This window comes from Perognathus longimembris, chromosome 10 (genome assembly GCF_023159225.1).
Source record: "Perognathus longimembris pacificus isolate PPM17 chromosome 10, ASM2315922v1, whole genome shotgun sequence".
Classification (NCBI taxonomy): Eukaryota; Metazoa; Chordata; class Mammalia; order Rodentia; family Heteromyidae; genus Perognathus; species Perognathus longimembris.
Genome location: NC_063170.1, coordinates 30,875,808 through 30,895,451, shown reverse-complemented (window position 1 = coordinate 30,895,451; position 19,644 = coordinate 30,875,808). Strand labels below are relative to the sequence as shown.

Sequence of the window (19,644 nt, the reverse complement as noted above, 5' to 3'; positions counted from 1 at the left end):
GTATATCCCCTCTTCCTTCATTTTATCCCTTTTTCTTCCCTTTACTTTTATTTCATCTTTTTAATTCTTTTTTTTTAATACAATTTATTGTTACTGAAGAGGTTACAGTTACACAAATCAAGTAATGAATATATATTTTTTTCACCATGTCATCCCTTCTCTTGCTCTTTCCCAGTTTTTCCCTTCCACCCTCACCCACAAGTTGTGTAGTCCATTTTCCATATAGTGTCTAGTGAGTACCACTGCTGTTTTGTTCATCCTTGTCCCACCTCTTTTGTGTCCCACTTACTGTCCCAAGGGAAAATAAACTAACGAAACAAGAGAAAGAGAACAAAAATACCAACTACAACAACAAAAAGTCTTGTTTCTATTTGTTGGAGTTCATTGCATTAAGACATTGGTTATTTTATGATTATATGCTCATTGTTATTTTTAGATCCACTCATAAGAATATCCTACCTTTTGGTCTCATTGTGTGATTGTGTCTAGAAATCTATATAATTTATCATGACCAATTATAGATGTTTTTAAACCATCCAGTGTGTTTACTTGTAGATTTGTAGGCACATTCTAGTTATCAGAAGTGTGGGACACCATGCACCCTATGTTACTAAGGATATGGCTTAAATCACTGAATATAATTTTTTCCAATTCTTTCCATTTCCTTATAAATGGTGCAATATTATTCTTTCTGATGAAAACATAGAATTTCAATATATATATATAACATTTTCCTGGTTAGTTCATCCACTGAAGGGCATCTGGGTTGTGCTAGTTGCTTTAGTGTGGCCTTGTTTGTGTTCTATTGGATAAATGCCTAGGATTAGAATTGCTGGGTACTAGGGAAATTCTATGTTTAGTCTTTTGAGGAACCTCTTTACTGCTTTGCACATTGGTTGTACAAGTTTACATTCCCACAGTGTAGTCATGTTTCTTTTTGGTCACATCCCCACCAGTATTTGTTATTTTCAGTTTTCTTGATAATGGCCATTCTAACTGGGGTGAGGTGGAATCTCAATGTTGTTTGGATTTGCACTTCTTTTATGGATAGTGATATTGAACATTTCTTCGTGGCCATTCTTCCACTGCAAAACCTTTCTTTAAGGCATACCCATTTATTGATTGGGTTGTTGTTTCTTGAGGATTAAGTGGGTTGCTCATTCTTTATGGGTTTATTTTGGGGGTGTTTAAGTTTTTGAGCTCTAAGTATATTTTAGATACTAAGCTCTTGTCTGATTCATAGCTAGTAAAAATATCCCATTTTGTAGGCTTTCTATTTATCTTCCTAGCTATGTACTTTGCCGTGAAGAAACTTCAGTTTGATTCAATCCCATTTATGCAATATTTTTCATTTATTGTGATTCTGGATCTCTACTTAGGAAATGTTGACCCATGCCTAGGAGCCCTGGTGTTTACCTTATCCCTTCCTGTAATATTTTCAGGGTATTTGACCTTATGTTGAGGTCTTGATCCAGCTGTCTGTGCACAGACAATTGTGCCAGCACCATTTTTTGAAGAAGCTATTTTTTGTCTATTGTTTTCAGCTCCTTTATCAAATATTAGGTGACCACTGGTCTGGGTGTTCATTACTGCGTCTGTCATTCTATTCCATTGGTCCTCAGGCCTATTCTTGTTCTAGTAGCAAGAGTTTTTTGTTACTATGGCTTTGTAAGTAGAGTTTGAAGTTTGGTATTGATGTTCTTCCAACACTATAATTCCTGTAAAGGATTGTTTTTGCTATTAGGTGTCTTCGATTAGTCCATATAAAATTTTAGATGACTTCCTCTATATCAAATTGGCAATATAGCATTCTTGTTGCTTTTCTCTATGTAAGACACCCTTAAGTATCTTCTGTAGTGCTTTGATGAAGATAAATTGTTTCAATTTTTCTTTGTTATGCAATGTTTTTATTTGTCTTTTGGTATTGAGGGAGAGCTTTGCTGGTTGCAGTATCCTGGGTTGGTGATGGCTTGCTTATAGGGTTTGGGATACTGATGTAAGTCTCTTCTGGCTTTCATAGGGTCTGAACTGAGAAATCTGTAATCATTTTGACTAGTTTTTCTGTATAAGTAATCAATCTTTTCTCTCTGACAGCTTTAAGGATCCTTTCATTGGTCTCTATTGATTCTGTGAGGATTATAATTGGGAAGGAGGATGTTCTTTTCTGGTATGATCTGTTGGGTGTCCTAAAGTATTTTTTAAAATCTGAATTGGCCTTTTAGGGGATTTGGGAAGTTCTGTGATAGAATTCAGTGAAATACATTTCCTATCCCCTTAGTTGCCTGCTCTCCTTTCTTGATACAAATCAGCCAAAAATTTGGTTATTGAACTGAGTTCTGAATTTCCTACAAGCTACTTTCCTGTTTCTTGGGTTTCTTCTGTAAAACCTCCTTTAACTCTATGATTTCTCTAGCTTCCATTCCTGAGACTCTGTCTTCTGTATCATCTATTCTACCACAGAGGCTTTCTAATTCATTGTTTCATTTATGTTTTCTGTTTGGCCATTTCTAAGGGCTCCTTCTTCTTTTGTTGAAGTTTTGTTTTAGGATTTCTAAGGACCTGTTTACATTACTGATTTGCTTATTTGTATTTTCCTCAACCTTTTTTTTAAGCTGGGTGGCTTCTTTCTCATTGTATTCTTTTGCCTTCTCTTGGAGTTCATTTAGCTTCTTGTTTGTGTTTCTGTGAATTCTTCCATCATTCTTTGGTTATTCTCATCATGCTCATGCATTGTTTTGCATATGTTTTCAGACTATACATTCATTAAATTTATCAGCAATGTTTGTGATGCATCTTGTGAAATGTCATCTGATTTCCTGTTTCCATGCTCTATTATTTGGTTGTTTTCTGTGAGCATTGTTTTCCTTGGATTTATATGTTTCCAGTATTTCTGTGAAATATTCTGCCCATTTGAAGACCTTTTTGGCCTTATCTTTTGGGAGTCTATGATCTTCTAAATGGACTATTTCCTCTATTCCTGGTTGACTAGGAAGCTGGGAGTTTTTTTCCCTTCATTGTTATTTATTTACCTTGTTTCCAGGATTTAGAGACTTTTGAGTGAAACATGAGTACATTGTTCAAGCAATTTATGCAGTATTGTATTTGAACATATTTCCTTTTTCTTAAGGATACAGTATCTTTCTGAGACTTTTTTTGGGACAGTACAGTTATAAATGTACATCATACATCACAACATTTTCACTCCCAATCTTGGAAATTTGATGTTTTTCTTACTCATTCAGAGTAACAGAAAGTTGTCTATTTATGAGTATTGTATGAAATACATAACATAAATTGTTCCCTTAGGGCTTTATTCCTACCTGGTGTCTTTGGACTCCAGAGATTTGATTTCCACAGCTATAATCCATGTTTTTACCATATTGTTACGTCAGAGCAGAAGAAAAAGCCCTGTGTTGTGGATGTGGGAAGAGGTATCTTCTACCTCCTACTCACAATAACTACTCCAAGATTGGCAAAATAATTGGTAGGTGGGTGAACAGGGATGCAGTATTTACAGAACCATGTTATTTTTGAGATTAAGTGATATAAAGATAATAATAGCTATGGAAAACTGCTCAGAGATAAGTGGGGAAAAGAATAATGCCTCAAGTAAGGAACTGTCTTAGGAAAAACAGGTGGTAGTGTACAGTAGGACATTGAGTTGGAGGAAAATTATTTCTTCTCTTGATTGAATGCAATAATGAAAGCCTTTTATACATGTGTGGATAGGACATTGAGAAGACACTTGGTTGTTTCATACTTATATGAGCCATCACTTGCAAAGGATATTCTGGAAAAACAGAAAAAAATTCCCGTCAGTCTCATAATGCAGTGAGGAAAAGCCAAGAAATAGTCAAGTTGCTGGTTATGACAGTTGCTCATGGTGAACCTTGTGAAGAAGTTGGAGAAAGTGAGATTGTTATTTTATTTAGAAGGGATTAGAATTGGTAGAACTATCCATTTTGAAACTGAATGGGAAAGAAAAATATAAACTTAAAATAAAAAATACTATTGCTAGAAAGCAATGTGGGTGGGATAGGTATTTTTAAAAGATAATTCACAACAAAGAGAAAGAGAAAGAAATGAATAGAAAAAGACTAGAAAGAAAAGTAACAATAATAAATTACAGGAAACAAAAAAACAGGATTTATGAAGAAGAGTTAGAAAAGACTAAATGAATTAGTGAAGCAATCAAGTTTGGAAGTATTTTAAAATTTCTCTTTCAAAGTAATTTATTCATTTATCTGTTCGTCTAAAAGTCATTGATGGAATAAACTAAATGAGGACCATTGTATTTCCAGAACTACCTTAGGCACTAGATATGTTTGTGAGAGACATGCTGTATGACTTAGAGGGCCTCAGAATTTCTGTTATATTAAAAAAAGTGGAAAATTACAATATTGGAGTTAAAGTTTCTATTGGAGGTGTAGATAGAATACTGCTATGGAGACTATGAGATAGACTACTTTAGAAATAATTCATCCAGCCAAGTGCTGGTGGCTCACACCTATAATTGTAGCTACTCAGAAGGCTTAGATATGAGGATAGCATTTCAAAGCCAGCCTGAAAGAAAAGTCCATGAGGTGCTTATGTCCAGTTAATCACCAGAAGACCAGAAGTGGGGCTGTGGCTCAAGTGTTAAAATACTAACCTTGAACAGAAGAGCTCAGGGACTGTGCCTAGGCCCAGAGTTCAAGCTCCATAACTGGCAAGAAAAAGAAGAATAAAAGAAAAACTCATTCAAATATTCATGTATTTTGAAGGGAGGCCTTGTGGGAGCACAGAAGGGGTTTATCAGCATTTATGTGGGACTGTGTATCTGGTACAACATGTGGAGGTGGTACTGTTTAGAAGTGAAATGTTCTTGTTTTCAGCTTTCAAATATTTCTTAGGTAACTATTTCCTAGACTAAGGATAATACCTGGGGATAGAGAAATGTAAGCTTATATTGTAAGAAAATATTTTGGAAATCCCATGGTAGAATGATTATTTTCCTACTGAAGTTAGACTAATACTAAACTTATTATGTATTAGCTATGTGGCATGTATTTTCTAACCTTTGTATGTATCTATTCATTGATTACTACAATGTACCTCTGAAGTAGGTATTATTTTCTCGCTACACTGTTGGAATATGCTGAGAGAGAGGGATAGAAGTTGCCCAAGAATTCACAGTAACTAGTGTAGCTGTAGTATCAAGGCACTAGTTCTCTTGCAACAAATGACTCAAAAATTCTTATATTGAAAATCAGTCATTTTCTGATCTGAATACTTTCTGGTGGTATAGATTACTATGACCAGCAATGTGTGCAGGAAACCAAGATAATTATATACATCTTGATATCATCTCCTACTGGTTTATTTGTGAGGTTCAAGGTCCCTGAGACTCCACACACCCATGTATCTAGTGAAGATAGGTGAGCCAAACATATTGTGTGTGTGTGTGTGTGTGTGTGTGTGTGTGTGTGTGTGTCCTTAGGCTTGAATTGAGGGGAGGCCTGGGTACCATCCCTTAGCTTTGTTGCTCATGGCTACTGGAAAAGCAACTACATTATTTTTTATTGCTGGTCGCTGGCTTGGACTGTGGACCTTCCCTGAGTTTCTTTTGCTCAAAATTAGCACTCTACCACTTGAGCCACAGCACTACTTCTCTCTTTTTCTGTGATTAATTAGAGATTAGAGTCTTATGGTCTTTCTTTCCCTGGCTGGTTTTGGACCACAGTCCTCAGATCTCAGCCTCTAGAGTAGCTAGGATTAAATTGAAGGCATGAGCCACCAGCTCCTGGCTTCCTTCCAGGGTATTTACACTTAATTGGAGATAAGTTTCAAATGGTTTCTTGCCTAAACTGGCTTTGAACAGCAATCCTCAGATCTCAGCCTCCTTACTAGCTAAGATTACAGGCATAAGCTACCAGCACCTGGCCCAAGTTTGATATTTCAAGAAAAGGAAAATTGGGTTAACTATTTATTTTAGATCTCGTATATATCCCAAATGTTGGTTAGTTCATGTGTTTTTTACACAGTAATGGATATAATTCTTCCTAGATTTAGAAGTTTAGAAAAATTACTTCAGGTTAAGGTTAAATGGCATTCTCAACATTGTAGAGATTTTGTGCCTGAGTAATGATATACATGCAAGTTGTGTTGCTTAGTGCTTTTCTTAGCTGCCTTTCAAAGTGGAGTGTCATTACATGACACATTACTTCACACTCTTGAAAGTTCAATTCCTTGAGAAGATTTTGGAAATATGAAAAAAAAGAATTGCCTCATGTAGATGTGTATTTAGGTGTTTATGTGGAATATTTATAGTTCTAAAGCTACAGTGAGAGCCTTCAAAGATTGAATTTGCTCATATGATTCCTGTCTCACTGTTTTAAATATTTTTTTCAATTAAAAGCTTTAGAATGGACTTTACTGAGATAGCAGTCTCTGTGATAACCTTACATATCTCCACCCTTTTGAAAGGTTTAGTACATCCCTTCTGCATTTACATTTTCCCTTCACCTCTGATTTTCCTATCCCTCAGTGTTTCTTTTGCTCTTTTTAATCACTAATATGCTATATACCCTGAACCTTTTCTCTGTGAAAGGCCAAAGAAACTTTCTTACCTGAGAAAGAGTTTTCAACAAAGTATCACTTGGACATGGAAGAGATGAAAGGGATGACATTGACAAAGATTCGCTGTAATCATATACTGCCTTGATAAATGGCAGTTTCCTTGTAGTTGCTTAAAAGTAAAACTAAAATCAACAACAATGTCTTTGTAACTTTTCTGCCTTTCTTTTTTTCCCCTTCCCCTCTCTTCCCTTCCTTCCTTGCTTCACTTCTTTCTTTCTTTCTTTCTTTCTTTCTTTCTTTCTTTCTTTCTTTCTTTCTTTCTTTCTTTCTTTCTTTCTTTCTTTCTTTCTTTCCTTTCTTTCTTTCTTTCCTTCCTTCCTTCCTTCCTTCCTTCCTTCCTTCCTTCCTTCCTTCCTTCCTTCCTTCCTTCCTTCCTTCCTTCCTTCCTTCCTTCCTTTCTTTCTTTCTTTCTTTCTTTCTTTCTTTCTTTCTTTCTTTCTTTCTTTCTTTCTTTCTTTCTTTCTTTCTTTCTTTCCTATGCTGGTACTGGGACTTGAACTAAGAGACTGGCTGCTGTTTATTAGCCTTTTTCATCATGCATGTGTTCTACCACTTGAGCCACAGCTTCATATCTGGCTTTTTGGTGATTGAGATTAGAGTTTCACAGACATTTCTGTCCAGGCTGGTTTGGGGCTGTGATTCTCACATCTTAGTCTGTTGAGTAGCTAGGGTTACAGGTATGAGCCACAGCAGTGGGCTTTAAAAAGAATATTTTCAATCTACCAATAACATTGTATTGTTATTCTTAAGTAAAATACAGGACTGACACAGTTTTCTTTAACAGCTTCCTTTTCCTATTACATAATCATTCCTTGTTTCCTTTTCCTTGGTCTTTCTATTTCAGCTTAATCCTTCTTCCTGATGTTACTCAAGTACATGTAGCATTTTTCCTACTTGTGAATTTTTTTTATTAAAAAATTATGTTTTATTCTCTTTTTGTCCCTGTCTTCTTTTTGCTCATGGCTAGGACTCTACCATTTGGGCCACAGGCCACTTCCAGATTTTTCTGTTTATATCGTGCTGGGAAATCGAATCCAGGACTTCATGAATGATAGGCAAGCACTGTACCACAAAGCCATATTCCCAGCCCCTTACTTGTGATTTTGTGCTTATTCTGGAGTAGATGTAATGAGTGACATTTACTCTGGGAGACCACTGCTTCTTCACATACTCATCTAAAGACAGAAAATATACCTTGGTTGTAGATTATAACTGATTTTAAAATAAAAGCCTTTTGTATGAGTAGGATCCAGTACTGTCTGTATTCTCTAATTTTTCACTGGTCCTGGATCTGCATGTGAGCTCTCTTTTACTCTTTGAATTCTCTGTGTGCTTACTCTGAGGCTGACTAGATTCATGGGAAGATTTTACATTTTTAGTGGGGAAGATTCTTAATTCCCCAAAGTAGAATTTTCCCCTGAGTAGAATTCATACTTAATTCCTGGATATTTTCATAGGTATCCTCTAGATATTTCATCCCTCCATGGTAAAAAAATAGGAATTAACTAGGTGTTGTTAGAAGAAGAGCAGACTTGCATCCATACATCTGGAAGTAGGTGGAAGTTGTAGAGTGAAGTGAAACCTAGTTGTTTAGGGCAAGTACTTGGTTGGAATAGCCACTTCTAAATGAAAGCTTTGGAAGGATATACCCTAACTCAGTCTCCAAGGATGGTTCATTTCCCCCATGAATTCTTCACAAATGTAGTTCCTTGTTCTCCATTTTAATCGCACAGCTCCTGAACATTCTAGGAATGTAGCAAGATCTGTCTGCATCTGCTTGGTTGTATTAAAGACCTGAAATGCTTCTTGGTGAGCATATTGTAGACCTAGAAGATGACTTCCCTTTCCTTCTACTCTTCCTGTTCCTCCACCTGCTCTTCTTCCTTCTTATCCTTTTCCCCCTCCACCCTCTTTCTTCCTTCTCCTCCTTCATCTCCTGATCCTCCTTCTACTTGCCTTTTCAATTTTTTCTTTTTGGTGTCAGTACTGAGGTTTGAACTTAGAATGTAAGGGCATTGTTCCTTAGATTTTTTCACTGGCCTGTGGTTCTACCACTTGAATCAGAGCTCCACTCTAGCTTATGGGTAGTTAATTGGAGGTAAGAGTCTCACAGACTTTCCTGGCCAGGCTGGCTTTGAATAGTAATCCTCAGATCTCATCCTTCTAAGCAGCTAGGATTACTGGGATGAGCCACTGGTGCCTGGCCATAAATCCTTCTTTTCAGTTGTTATTGTGGAGCTCAAATTCCACTCATCTTTAGTAGGATGAGAGGAGTACATGTAACTTGATATTAAATCTTAAATATTTTCTAAACAAGTTGTATAAACATCTATTATTGAATGCTTAGTTTAAACTTCATCTCTGTTTTTGTAAATCTTATTAAGCAATTCTGTACATTTTACTTTAAAATATATTGGATAGGCTGGGATGTAGCCTGAGTTAATTCGTTCATTCTTTCTTTCTTTCTTCTCTTTCTTTCTTTCTCTCTTTCTTTCTCTCTCTCTTTCTTTCTTTCTTTCTTTCTTTCTTTCTTTCTTTCTTTCCTTCTTTCCTTCCTTCCTTCCTTCCTTCCTTCCTTCCTTCCTTTCTTCCTTCCTTCCTTCTTCTTTCTTTCTTCTCTTCTTTCTTTCTTTCTTTCTTTCTTTCTTTCTTTCTTTCTTTCTTTCTTTCTTCCTTCCTTCCTTCCTTCCTTCCTTCCTTCCTTCCTTCTTCTTTCTTTCTTTCTTTCTTTCTTTCTTTCTTTCTTTCTTTCTTTCTTTCTTTCTTTCTTTCTTTCTTTCTTTCTTTCTCTCTCTCCCTCTGTCTCCTTACTTTCCTTCCTTCCTTCCTTCCTTCCTTCCTTCCTTCCTTCCTTCCTTCCTTCCTTCCTTCTTTCCTTCCTTCCTTCTTTCTTTCCTTCCTTTGATTACTGGCATTTTTCCACTTCTTCTTTGTTAGGATGGATACAGAGGAAGATCAAGGAGAAACAGGTGTCCATATGACAAAAATTTGAATCATGTTGCTTTCCTCCATGAAAAAATTTTAAGAAATCTTTGGCTCTTACAGGTGTCTTATAGGTGTTCACTGCTTCCAAATATTCACCTCCTTCCAATAATCAGGGAATAATTGTTTAATTAAGAACAAATAACCTATTTCCATATGTCTACATAATGGCTAAAACATGTACAAATTCAGTTAATAGCTTCTAGGAAAGAGAGATTGTTTTTTTTTACATGCTAGTAGATATAGTGTTCAGGGGAAGATAAGACACTTTCTAGTATCTCTAGCAGACAAGAATATTTACTATCTCTAGCATTCCTTGTAACTGTCAGTTACAAGAAATACTGTGAAATGACAAAGTGAATGATTGTCTGTCTCTCCTTGTGTAAGATTTTGCTGTGTAATCTAGTCTGGCTTTGAAATAAAAATTCATCTACCTTAGTATCCCAAGTTCTTGGATTTTTAGCATTTGCCCTTATGCTTGGATTATCTCATTTTTATTTGATGAGTTTTCTTCTATCTGGTTTAATACTAGGCCTTAAACAAAAAATTAAAATAATATATTCCCATTTTCTCTTTAAGATGACAGTTGATCAGCAAAACTCAGTATGTTTTTGGTGAGAAGTAAACCCATTTTTTCAGATGACTATAGCTTCTTTCTACCTTCCTGAAATAGTAGGTAAACTTGATTGTCAATGTAGTTGTCAATGTAGACAGTTGGAGGAAGAATTACTTCTGAGTTTCATAAAAATCAGGATGAATTTCATAACGTTACCTGATATTTGACTTTCAAACATATGATATACTTTATATAGTTTAAGATGCTTCTAATTTGTCAGGTACTTTCTATCTTTTTTCCCCCCAAAATCAATGAGGGAATCACACATATCCTAATGTCAGAGAACATATGAGAAATTTGAAAGCTATGATTTAATTCTAGTTAAATGTTATTTGAATTGAATATAATTTGTTTATTTTTCATAGATGTATGATGAGAAAAAAATGTGAAGAAATGGAACCTGAAAATTACACCAGGGTGACAGAATTTGTTCTCACTGGTCTATCTCAGACTCGGGAGTTGCAACTAGTTCTATTTGTTGTATTTCTATCCTTCTATTTGTTCATCCTTCCAGGGAATATCCTTATCATTTGTACCATCAAGGTTGATCCACACCTGACTTCTCCAATGTATTTCCTGCTGGCCAATCTGGCCTTCCTTGATATTTGGTACTCCTCCATCACAGCCCCTAAGATGCTTGTAGACTTCTTTGTGGAGAGGAAGATGATTTCCTTTGGAGGTTGTATTGCACAGCTTTTCTTCTTGCACTTTGTTGGGGCCTCAGAAATGTTCCTGCTTGCAGTGATGGCCTTTGACCGCTATGCTGCTATCTGCCATCCTCTCCATTATGCCACCATCATGAATCGACGTCTCTGCTGTATCCTGGTGGCTCTGTCCTGGATGGGAGGCTTCATTCACTCTATAATTCAGGTGGCTCTCATTGTTAGACTTCCCTTTTGTGGACCTAATGAACTAGACAATTATTTTTGTGACATCACACAGGTTGTCCGGATTGCCTGTGCCAACACCTTCTCAGAGGAGTTAGTGATGATCTTCAGTAGTGGTTTGATTTCTGTGGTGTGTTTCATTGCTCTTTTAGTGTCCTATGCTTTCCTTCTGGCCATGCTCAAGAAACACTCAGGCTCAGGTGAGAGTACCAGTAGGGCTATATCCACTTGCTATTCCCACATTACCATAGTGGTGCTAATGTTTGCGCCATCCATCTATATTTATGCACGTCCATTTGACTCCTTTTCCCTAGATAAAGTAATATCTGTATTTCATACTGTGATATTCCCTCTACTTAATCCCATCATTTATACATTACGAAATAAGGAAGTAAAAGCAGCCATGAGGAAGTTGCTTAGCAAATATTATTTCTGCAGAGAAAAGTGAAAGCTAGATGATATATTGTATTGTCCTTCTGAAGGTCAATGTTCCAATGAAGGAAGCATTTACAATGGTAATAATGCTATTTTAATTTCCTCCTTTTATTTGACATCACAAATTCTCATTATTTTTTTTACTTCTCTTTATAGTAAGAAAACAAAGACATTAAAATGGAAATAAATGTACTTGTACCCCAGACATCCTGAAATTTCTGGTAGATCATCACTAGAATTTCAAAATTAGTAGCACCTGCTAAATTATTTATTGAGTAACTACTCTGGAGAAATTGACTGTGATAATGTGCTGCAAATAACAAAATAAATAAGAACTAAGGACATAGCCACACTAAATGTGAAGAGGTAACCAGCATACAAATGTGATTAGTTTCATGTTACCAAATTAAATTTTATTTTGGAGCCTTGAATTCAGTGCCTTGAACTTTCATTTGGCTTTTTCGCTCATGGCTGGTGCTCTACTACTTGAGCGATGGCTCACTTTCCACATTTTTGCTGGTTAGTTGAACATAAGATCCTCACAAATTTTCTGCCTGGCTGGCTTTGATCTCAGCCTCATGAGTAGATAGGATGACAGGTGTGAGCCTCCAGCACCCAGATAAATATTATTATTTTAATATTGGCCCAGTAGGTAAACTATCTTCTCAAGTCTAGAAATCAGATCATTTATTTTGTCTTTTACCTTCTCTTCCAAGATGTAGGATTCTTTTATAAAAGCTATCTCAACTTTTATTTCAGGTGGTATTTACTTAATAGCATTGCTAACAGTACTCAAAATTTACCACACTAAGATAACAATTTTTATGAATTCAGAACGGAGTGCAATTTATTTGCAATATAGGACTCCTCTCTTTTCCATTGGTGCCTCTAACCAACTACCAGTTTTTACTTATATCTTTTAGAATGAAAGCCAGTTTTAAGGAAAGGCTCTAGTTTTATTTGGATTAGAAGATATTTAGCTCTGTGAGTTTTACAAAACTGCTGTCTCTTTTGCCAATTTTATTTATTTTTGTCTTACCAATTGTATCTCATGTTAAACTTAAATTAGTAGGGTACTGCTTTTGTTATTGCTCTGAATAATTTTAGAGCTATTTTCTAGGGAGTCATTTTTTAACTAACAAGGGTGATAATTACCTTAGATGTATTGACTCCCATGAATTATTTATTAGGGGTTGATTTCCTCGTCCCTGACAATGTGAACTTTGGCTGAACAGACCTTAAACTTTGGTTAACTCATCTGATTCAAATAAACATATACCACAATGCCCAGCCTATTTCAGTAATCTTTAGAGATATGAAGTCATAGAAACATTGAGAACAAGTCTGAGTCAATATAATTAGTAAGCTGACAGAGTGGCAAACTGCTTAAGGGTCTGCAAACTTTTACACTTCTTGGTGTTTGAAATAGCCTCTCATTTGGAAAATATAGGAAAATTCAGATGGATAAAGTGGGAGCTATATATCCCAGCCTTAGTTATTACAAATACATAGGTGAAACTTTCCTTGTGAATAAAGTTGCCAACAGTATTGTTATCAAAGAATTGTTAAGGAAATTAGACAATTCTAGCTAGAAAAATTATCGAATTATATGTGATTTAAATAAAAGCCTCTTTGATCAGAAACAACCTTACATGCAACAAAGTAAACATGTTAGCAAATAAACAGGCAAAAGGACTTAATACTTCAAAAATTCTGTCTGAAGATTTAATTTTATCCATGAGAACATTCATGAAAGTATTTTAGATCCTCAGATTGGTTGGGGTATACTTATTCATCAATTTCCTCACCATTTGTTTGTGCAAAGAAGCTTGGGAGGAAGGACAGATATTCTAGAAGGAAAAGCAGTTGGCCTGAGGCTCTTCTCAATGTACAGTAGCCGGCACTAGGCCAAACTTACTTTGGCCTCTACTAGAAAAGCAAGAATGAGTTTCCATTCTTGTTTGTAAAAGAAGGCATCTCAATTAAGCTAAAACCACATCTATATTAATCATATTTCCCTATTTATGTCAGTTATTATGGTAAAATAAAAATAGCATTTCAAGGAGATTAAATTTGTGGGACATATAAGATCCATTCTTAGAGTATGAACAATTTCTGCAATGAATTATTAGTGACAACCTCTGACTAGGTCCCTTACAAGTGTTCCCAGGAGTTAAAGTTGATTTTCCCATTTCTCCTTCCAACTTTAAAGGCCTGCAAGAGTAAGACTTTTAACCTTTGACTTATTGTCTGTTACTTTGAACACTGATTTACTTGTGTTCAACTAAACATAATTAAACTTGCAACATATCATGAATTTCTTCTGGGGCAGAATTTAGTAGAGAGTTTTCAAGAAAAGATGTGGAACTGTGAAAACAAATACATGGAGTGCACAGCTTCTGTGATCATAGTGTAGTCTATGGAGCAAGGATTAAAATAAAGGATTATAAAGTTGCCTTTGTGAAGAATACAGTGTTATTCAATTTGCAAAGTAAACAAATCATAAATATTTGGGGCATTTTAATAAAAGGATAAGAACATTCACCTTATATGCAATGAGCTTTAGTATCTCTTTTATTTGATGTTGAAATACACTTGTGTTGACATTGTGGACATGATTCTGTATTCCTGTCAGCACGTGTGTGTGTGTGTGTGTGTGTGTGTGTGTGTGTGTGTCTCAAATACATATATATGAAAGATTATATACATACATACATATTTAGGGAAGATAAAATAATTCCAGATTTACCATTTATATGTATAAACCCATTTCTTAGTTGAGGAGATAATTCATGACCAAGTGCACCTCAGGTACAAAGATAAAGTATTAGGGCATAGAGTTTATTCTTTCCTTTGGAGATTTTCTTTGTGATGACCTTCCTCCATCTTCAATGTTACAGGCTTTCTTTACTAGAAACCCAACAGTCCAGATTGGAGTTAGGATTACTGAAATTTGAATGGACTTCTCATTACTTGGAAATGAATAGAACAGTAGATTTCTTTTGTGTTTTGCAAGTGAACATTAAAAAATGTAAAATAAAAATGATATATATATGCATAATAAATAATTCATTATGTTTCCAGATTTTATATTTCTCTAAATCTGAGCTAGCTGGAACTGCTATTCATTTTGCCACTGTGTCCAATGTAAACAGGATAAATGTTTTTGGAATAAAACCACTGACCTGATATATTTTTCAAACATTAACATACTGCTATTAAATATAATAATTGCTGATAACACTGAAAGTATTTATTTATAAAACACAGAAATAATTTATGAATATTATCTAGAGTCAGACACTAATATTGAGAAGAAACTGGGTATTTTAGGCACATTATTGATTCTTGAACTAGCCTCATTCATAAGGATGTTTGGACTGAGGTTATTCTGCCATCTTTAACAGGAACAGTGGCTAGAAAACATTTTGTGGTCACAAGTGAACTACTACTGATATCTTCTTTTCCTAATCATCCTGTGATGCACAGGAGTCTGACTTAGATGCTTTATTTCCTTAATGATTTTGTTTGAAAATAAAATGCTTTAACAGAAGCTATGAAAATGTACTCCATTTCCATCCAGTGGCATGTTGGATAGCTGTACTGAACTTATTAAGAGCAAGAGAAAATATTGTTAGATAAATGTCTTTGAAAATTCTTCAGAAGCTGTCAGAGTTAAACCCTAGAACTACACATAGGATTAAGTCTCAATGAAATTGAGAATCCAGAGCAAAAAATGAACAGAAGTAGTTGTATAGCAGCTTTTGTATAACAGCTTTTACTCAATTACCTATTCCCCCAAAGATGGGTGAAGATTTACTGAAGTGCTGCCTTTCCATGCTGCTGTGTAATAAGTCACTTTTATCTTCCAAGACACAAGGTCACAAGGTATGTCCAGAGATGGTCAAGGGTGGTCAGAAGAGGCATCAGAGGTGCCTCTTTTGATTGTCTTTCATCTCAGGTTGATCTGGTGAAGCCTAGTTATAGTAGGTGGTCCAGTCTTCCATTCATTATTTCCTAGGTTGCCAGATGGCTGTAAAGTGAGTGCAGGAGAAAATTGCTAAGGGCAAATGACATGTATGAAATAGAGAAGTCTTTGGATGGCTAGTCTTTATCTTTCCCCTAGATAACTTATGTGTCCAAGTAAGGCATCACTAGTCCTTAGCAAAAAGCAACTTTTAAACATCTCTTACATAAAGACAATAAAGAGAAAACTTCCAACTGTGATTAATACTGTAACAAAACAAATGGTGATATACTGTTTTGCATATAGCTTTTTCAATGTTTGAATGTTGATTTTAGAACTCTAACTAAAGAATGCATATTTTTTAAAAAATGAAGTAAGAAGTAATTTCATGTCATTGTGCCACACACATTTCTATCTGGTATGCATGGATGAAAATATCATGAGCATTTCTCTCTTTTTTTTTTTTTTGCTATATCCTGCTGTTATTCTAAGAGTTCCTGGTGAGATTCTCTGAAGCTTTGTTTGCTTTCAAATTCCCATGGTACATCCTCCATTGCACCACAAATTACTTGCTCATTTAAAAGTACAAGGGGCTCAAACCGCGGAGTTTCTGAGGCGACGCCTCAGCTGGTAGTCACCATCCCGTCCTAGCCTCGGCCTCGGCTGCTTCCAACACCATCAGCACAATGGGGGCAGTGCTGGGCGTCTTCTCTCTCGCCAGCTGGATTCCATGCCTCTGTAGTGGTGCATCGTGCTTGCTCTGTGGTTGCTGTCCCACCAGTAAGAATTCCACTCTGACTCGGATAATCTATGCTGCTATTCTCTTTTTGGTCACTCTCGTATGTTTTATCATGAAAATAGAAAAGATAGGAACTGAGCTGAAGAGGATTCCTGGATTCTGTGATGGAGAATTCCAACTCACAGTGATGGATTCAAAATCAGATTGTAATGTGCTGGTTGGCTATAAAGCTGTGTATGGGATCTACTTTGCCTTTGCCATCTTTTTCTTTGCCTTCTTTTTGCTCATGTTAAAAGTAAAAACAAGCAAAGATCCCAGAGCAGCAATACACAACGGGTTTTGGTTTTTCAAAATTGCTGCCATTGGGGCTGGGGATATAGCCTAGTGGCAAGAGTGCCTGCCTCGGATACACGAGGCCCTAGGTTCGATTCCCCAGCACCACATATACAGAAAACGGCCAGAAGCGGCGCTGTGGCTCAAGTGGCAGAGTGCTAGCCTTGAGCAAAAAGAATCCAGGGACAGTGCTCAGGCCCTGAGTCCAAGACCCAGGACTGGCCAAAAAAAAAAAAAAAAAAAAAAAATTGCTGCCATTGTTGGTAACATGGTTGGATCTTTCTACATTCCAGGGGGCCCTTTCACCTCAGTCTGGTTTCATGTTGGCATGACGGGGGCTGCTTTCTTCATCCTCATCCAGCTGGTGCTCTTGGTAGACATGACGCATTCTTGGAATGAATCATGGGTAAATCGTATGGAAGAAGGAAATCCAAGGGTGTGGTACGCTGCTTTACTCTCAGTTACAAGCTTATTTTATATCCTGGCAATCATCTTTGTTGGGATGCTCTACAACTTCTACACAAAGCCAGATGGCTGCACAGAAAACAAATGGTTCATCAGTATTAACTTGATTCTTTGCGTTGTGGTTTCCATTATATCCATCCTCCCAACAGTTCAGGAACACCAACCTCGTTCTGGCCTTGTGCAGTCTTCTATCATCACTCTCTACACTATCTACCACACGTGGTCAGCCATGACCAATGAACCTGATCGTTCCTGCAACCCGGCCCTGCTGAGCATCATTACAAACATAGCTGCTCCGACCCTGAAGTCTGTAAATGCAACCACTGCTGCCCCCATCGTTGCTCCCCCATCAACAGATAGCCACTCCATTGATGCAAATGAGGTTGGGGGGCTGTTAGTCCTCTTATTCTGTCTCGTGTATTCTAGCTTCCGTTCTTCCAGCCACAGCCAAGGAAACAAACTGACCCTCTCAGGGAGCGACAGTGTGATTCTGGGTGATATGGCCAATGGAGCCGGTGATGAAGAAGATGGACAGCCTCGGTGGGCTGTTGACAATGAGAAAGAGGGAGTGCAGTACACTTGATGCTCTGCTTTGCTTTCTTGTATATTATGATGGCCATGACCAACTGGTACAGCCCTGAAGCCAACTTCGAGAGGATGACCAGCACGTGGCCAGCTGTGTGGGTCAAGATGGTTTCCAGTTGGGTGTGCCTCTTCCTCTATGTCTGGTCCCTTGTGGCTCCACTGATTTTTACCAGTCGGGACTTCAGCTAAACTTTGCAATGCCAAGGACTTTGCTGAAGTTCATAAAGGTCTCCTTTGCTGAAAACTCGTATCTCTTTTTAGTTTGCTTCAACTAAACTATTAAGTGAATGCCTTTGCAAATTTGATTATATGCAGATTTATATCAAAAGGCAAGAGTGAATCATGCTTGATGCAAAATCTGAGCTTTTCATTTCAATGTATATTTTGTTAACTTGGAAGAATGTAGCACAAAGGGAATATTTTTGTGTTTTAAAGAGAATTACAGCTGTGCTGTGAAGAGAGTTCTTTATAAAGACCTGTAGGTTCATACAGCTTTGATTTAAAGTATAAGATATAAGAATGTTGAATATTTGAGGCTATCTTTAATATATTTCTATTGCATTCTCCTCAAAAGGCAGAAAAAATGCATTACTATGACATTTTCCTCTGTGAAGGTCTTTACTCTTTAGTGTAAGCTCTTCAGAGGTCTCACATATCTTAGTTTTGGGGTGAGGATTATGTATGTAGTCCTTCCCCAAAAGAGGGGTTGCTGATAAGGCTACTACTTCCACATCTTGAGTTTCTTTACTTTTTTAATACTGTGGCATTGATGCTGCTTGATAAAAGTCCATAGCTTTATTAGATAAGTTCATTTCAATATGCTTTGTAGGTTTGATGAAAGCAAAGACTCACTTGGGAAAACATTGCTATGTTTCTGTAATGATCTTGTTATGAGTATGTAAAAGTAAAATGCATGTCAATTTATTATATTTTCACTATAAAGGTATTTGATTAAACTAGAAAAAAAAGTACAAGGGGCTCAGGACAGGGAATATGGCCTAGTGGTTGAGTGCTTGCTTCGTACATGTGAAGCCCTGGGTGTGATTCCTCAGCACCACATATATAGAAAAAGCCAGAAGTGGCACTGTGGCTCAAGTGGTAGAGTGCTAGCCTTGAGCAAAAAGAAGTCAGGGACAGTGCTCAGGCCCTGAGTACAAGCTCCAGGACTGGCAAAAAAGTTTGCCTCATAAAAGTACAAGGGGCTCTTCCATGAAAACCTATATTTAAGAACAAACGCAGAAAAAAATAGATATTGTCTCTTCTACTGGAAGGAGGTAAGGATTGCTGTGCAGAAGCAGTGTTGGGATTGTTAGAGAGGTAGACATTTTGTCATCCTTCTTATTTGTAAAAAAAAAAGGAAAAAGGAAAACAGATATTGCAACTCTTCATGTGTGATATCTGCTGTCATGTAATGCAAAGATAAGAATTAGATCAAGAATACACTAAAATGTGAGTCTGAATTCAGTAATACACCAGCATCTTTTTATAACATTTAAAATTATTTTATTGAGGATGAATATAATATTTATTGAATAATCAATTGTCTTGGGAATGTGAGTACTGTCATAAACTTACATATGTTTACTAAAACAAGAGAGAACGACACAGTCAATGTTGAAATGCCAGGCACAAGATTAGCTTTTACTTGGTCCCCTCACCCAGCTTGGACAGAGGTTCTCCTTTTACAAATGGTCCAGCATACATTGGTCAGAGATGTTAATAGCGAAACCTGCATAAATTTTATTCTGTAATCTGTCAGACCAATGCAACTGCCCTAAAGAATCACACCAAAAATAGGAAAATGAAATATTTGGCACACATGCACTTAAAACTTGTACAAATTTAAATTTATTAGTATTATTTCACTACATTCTGAAATGGAGGCAAAGGTGAGAAGACACAGGAAGATTAAGTGACTGTTTCAAGATACTATGGTTAAAAAAATGCAGGGCTGAAAGAGAAATACTTAAAGCAGCAGCAGGAGTGGGGGTGAACCCACAGCTGAGCCAGTTCTGAA

General features: G+C 36.6%; 2 protein-coding genes across 2 annotated transcripts; both read left to right on the top strand.

Annotated features, from left to right (window-relative positions):
- Positions 1–10,609: 10,609 nt before the first annotated feature.
- On the top strand, positions 10,610–11,551 carry LOC125358070 (olfactory receptor 734). The gene has a single exon (XM_048354919.1). It carries the CDS (start codon positions 10,610–10,612, stop codon positions 11,549–11,551), a length of 942 nt encoding a protein of 313 aa, XP_048210876.1.
- Positions 11,552–16,127: 4,576 nt separating this feature from the next.
- On the top strand, positions 16,128–18,204 carry LOC125358511 (serine incorporator 3-like). The gene is given in 3 exon segments (XM_048355692.1): positions 16,128–16,596; positions 16,825–17,614; positions 17,617–18,204. Coding segments are annotated over 3 exon segments (1,395 nt in total). The 5' UTR covers positions 16,128–16,191; the 3' UTR covers positions 17,817–18,204.
- Positions 18,205–19,644: the final 1,440 nt, after the last annotated feature.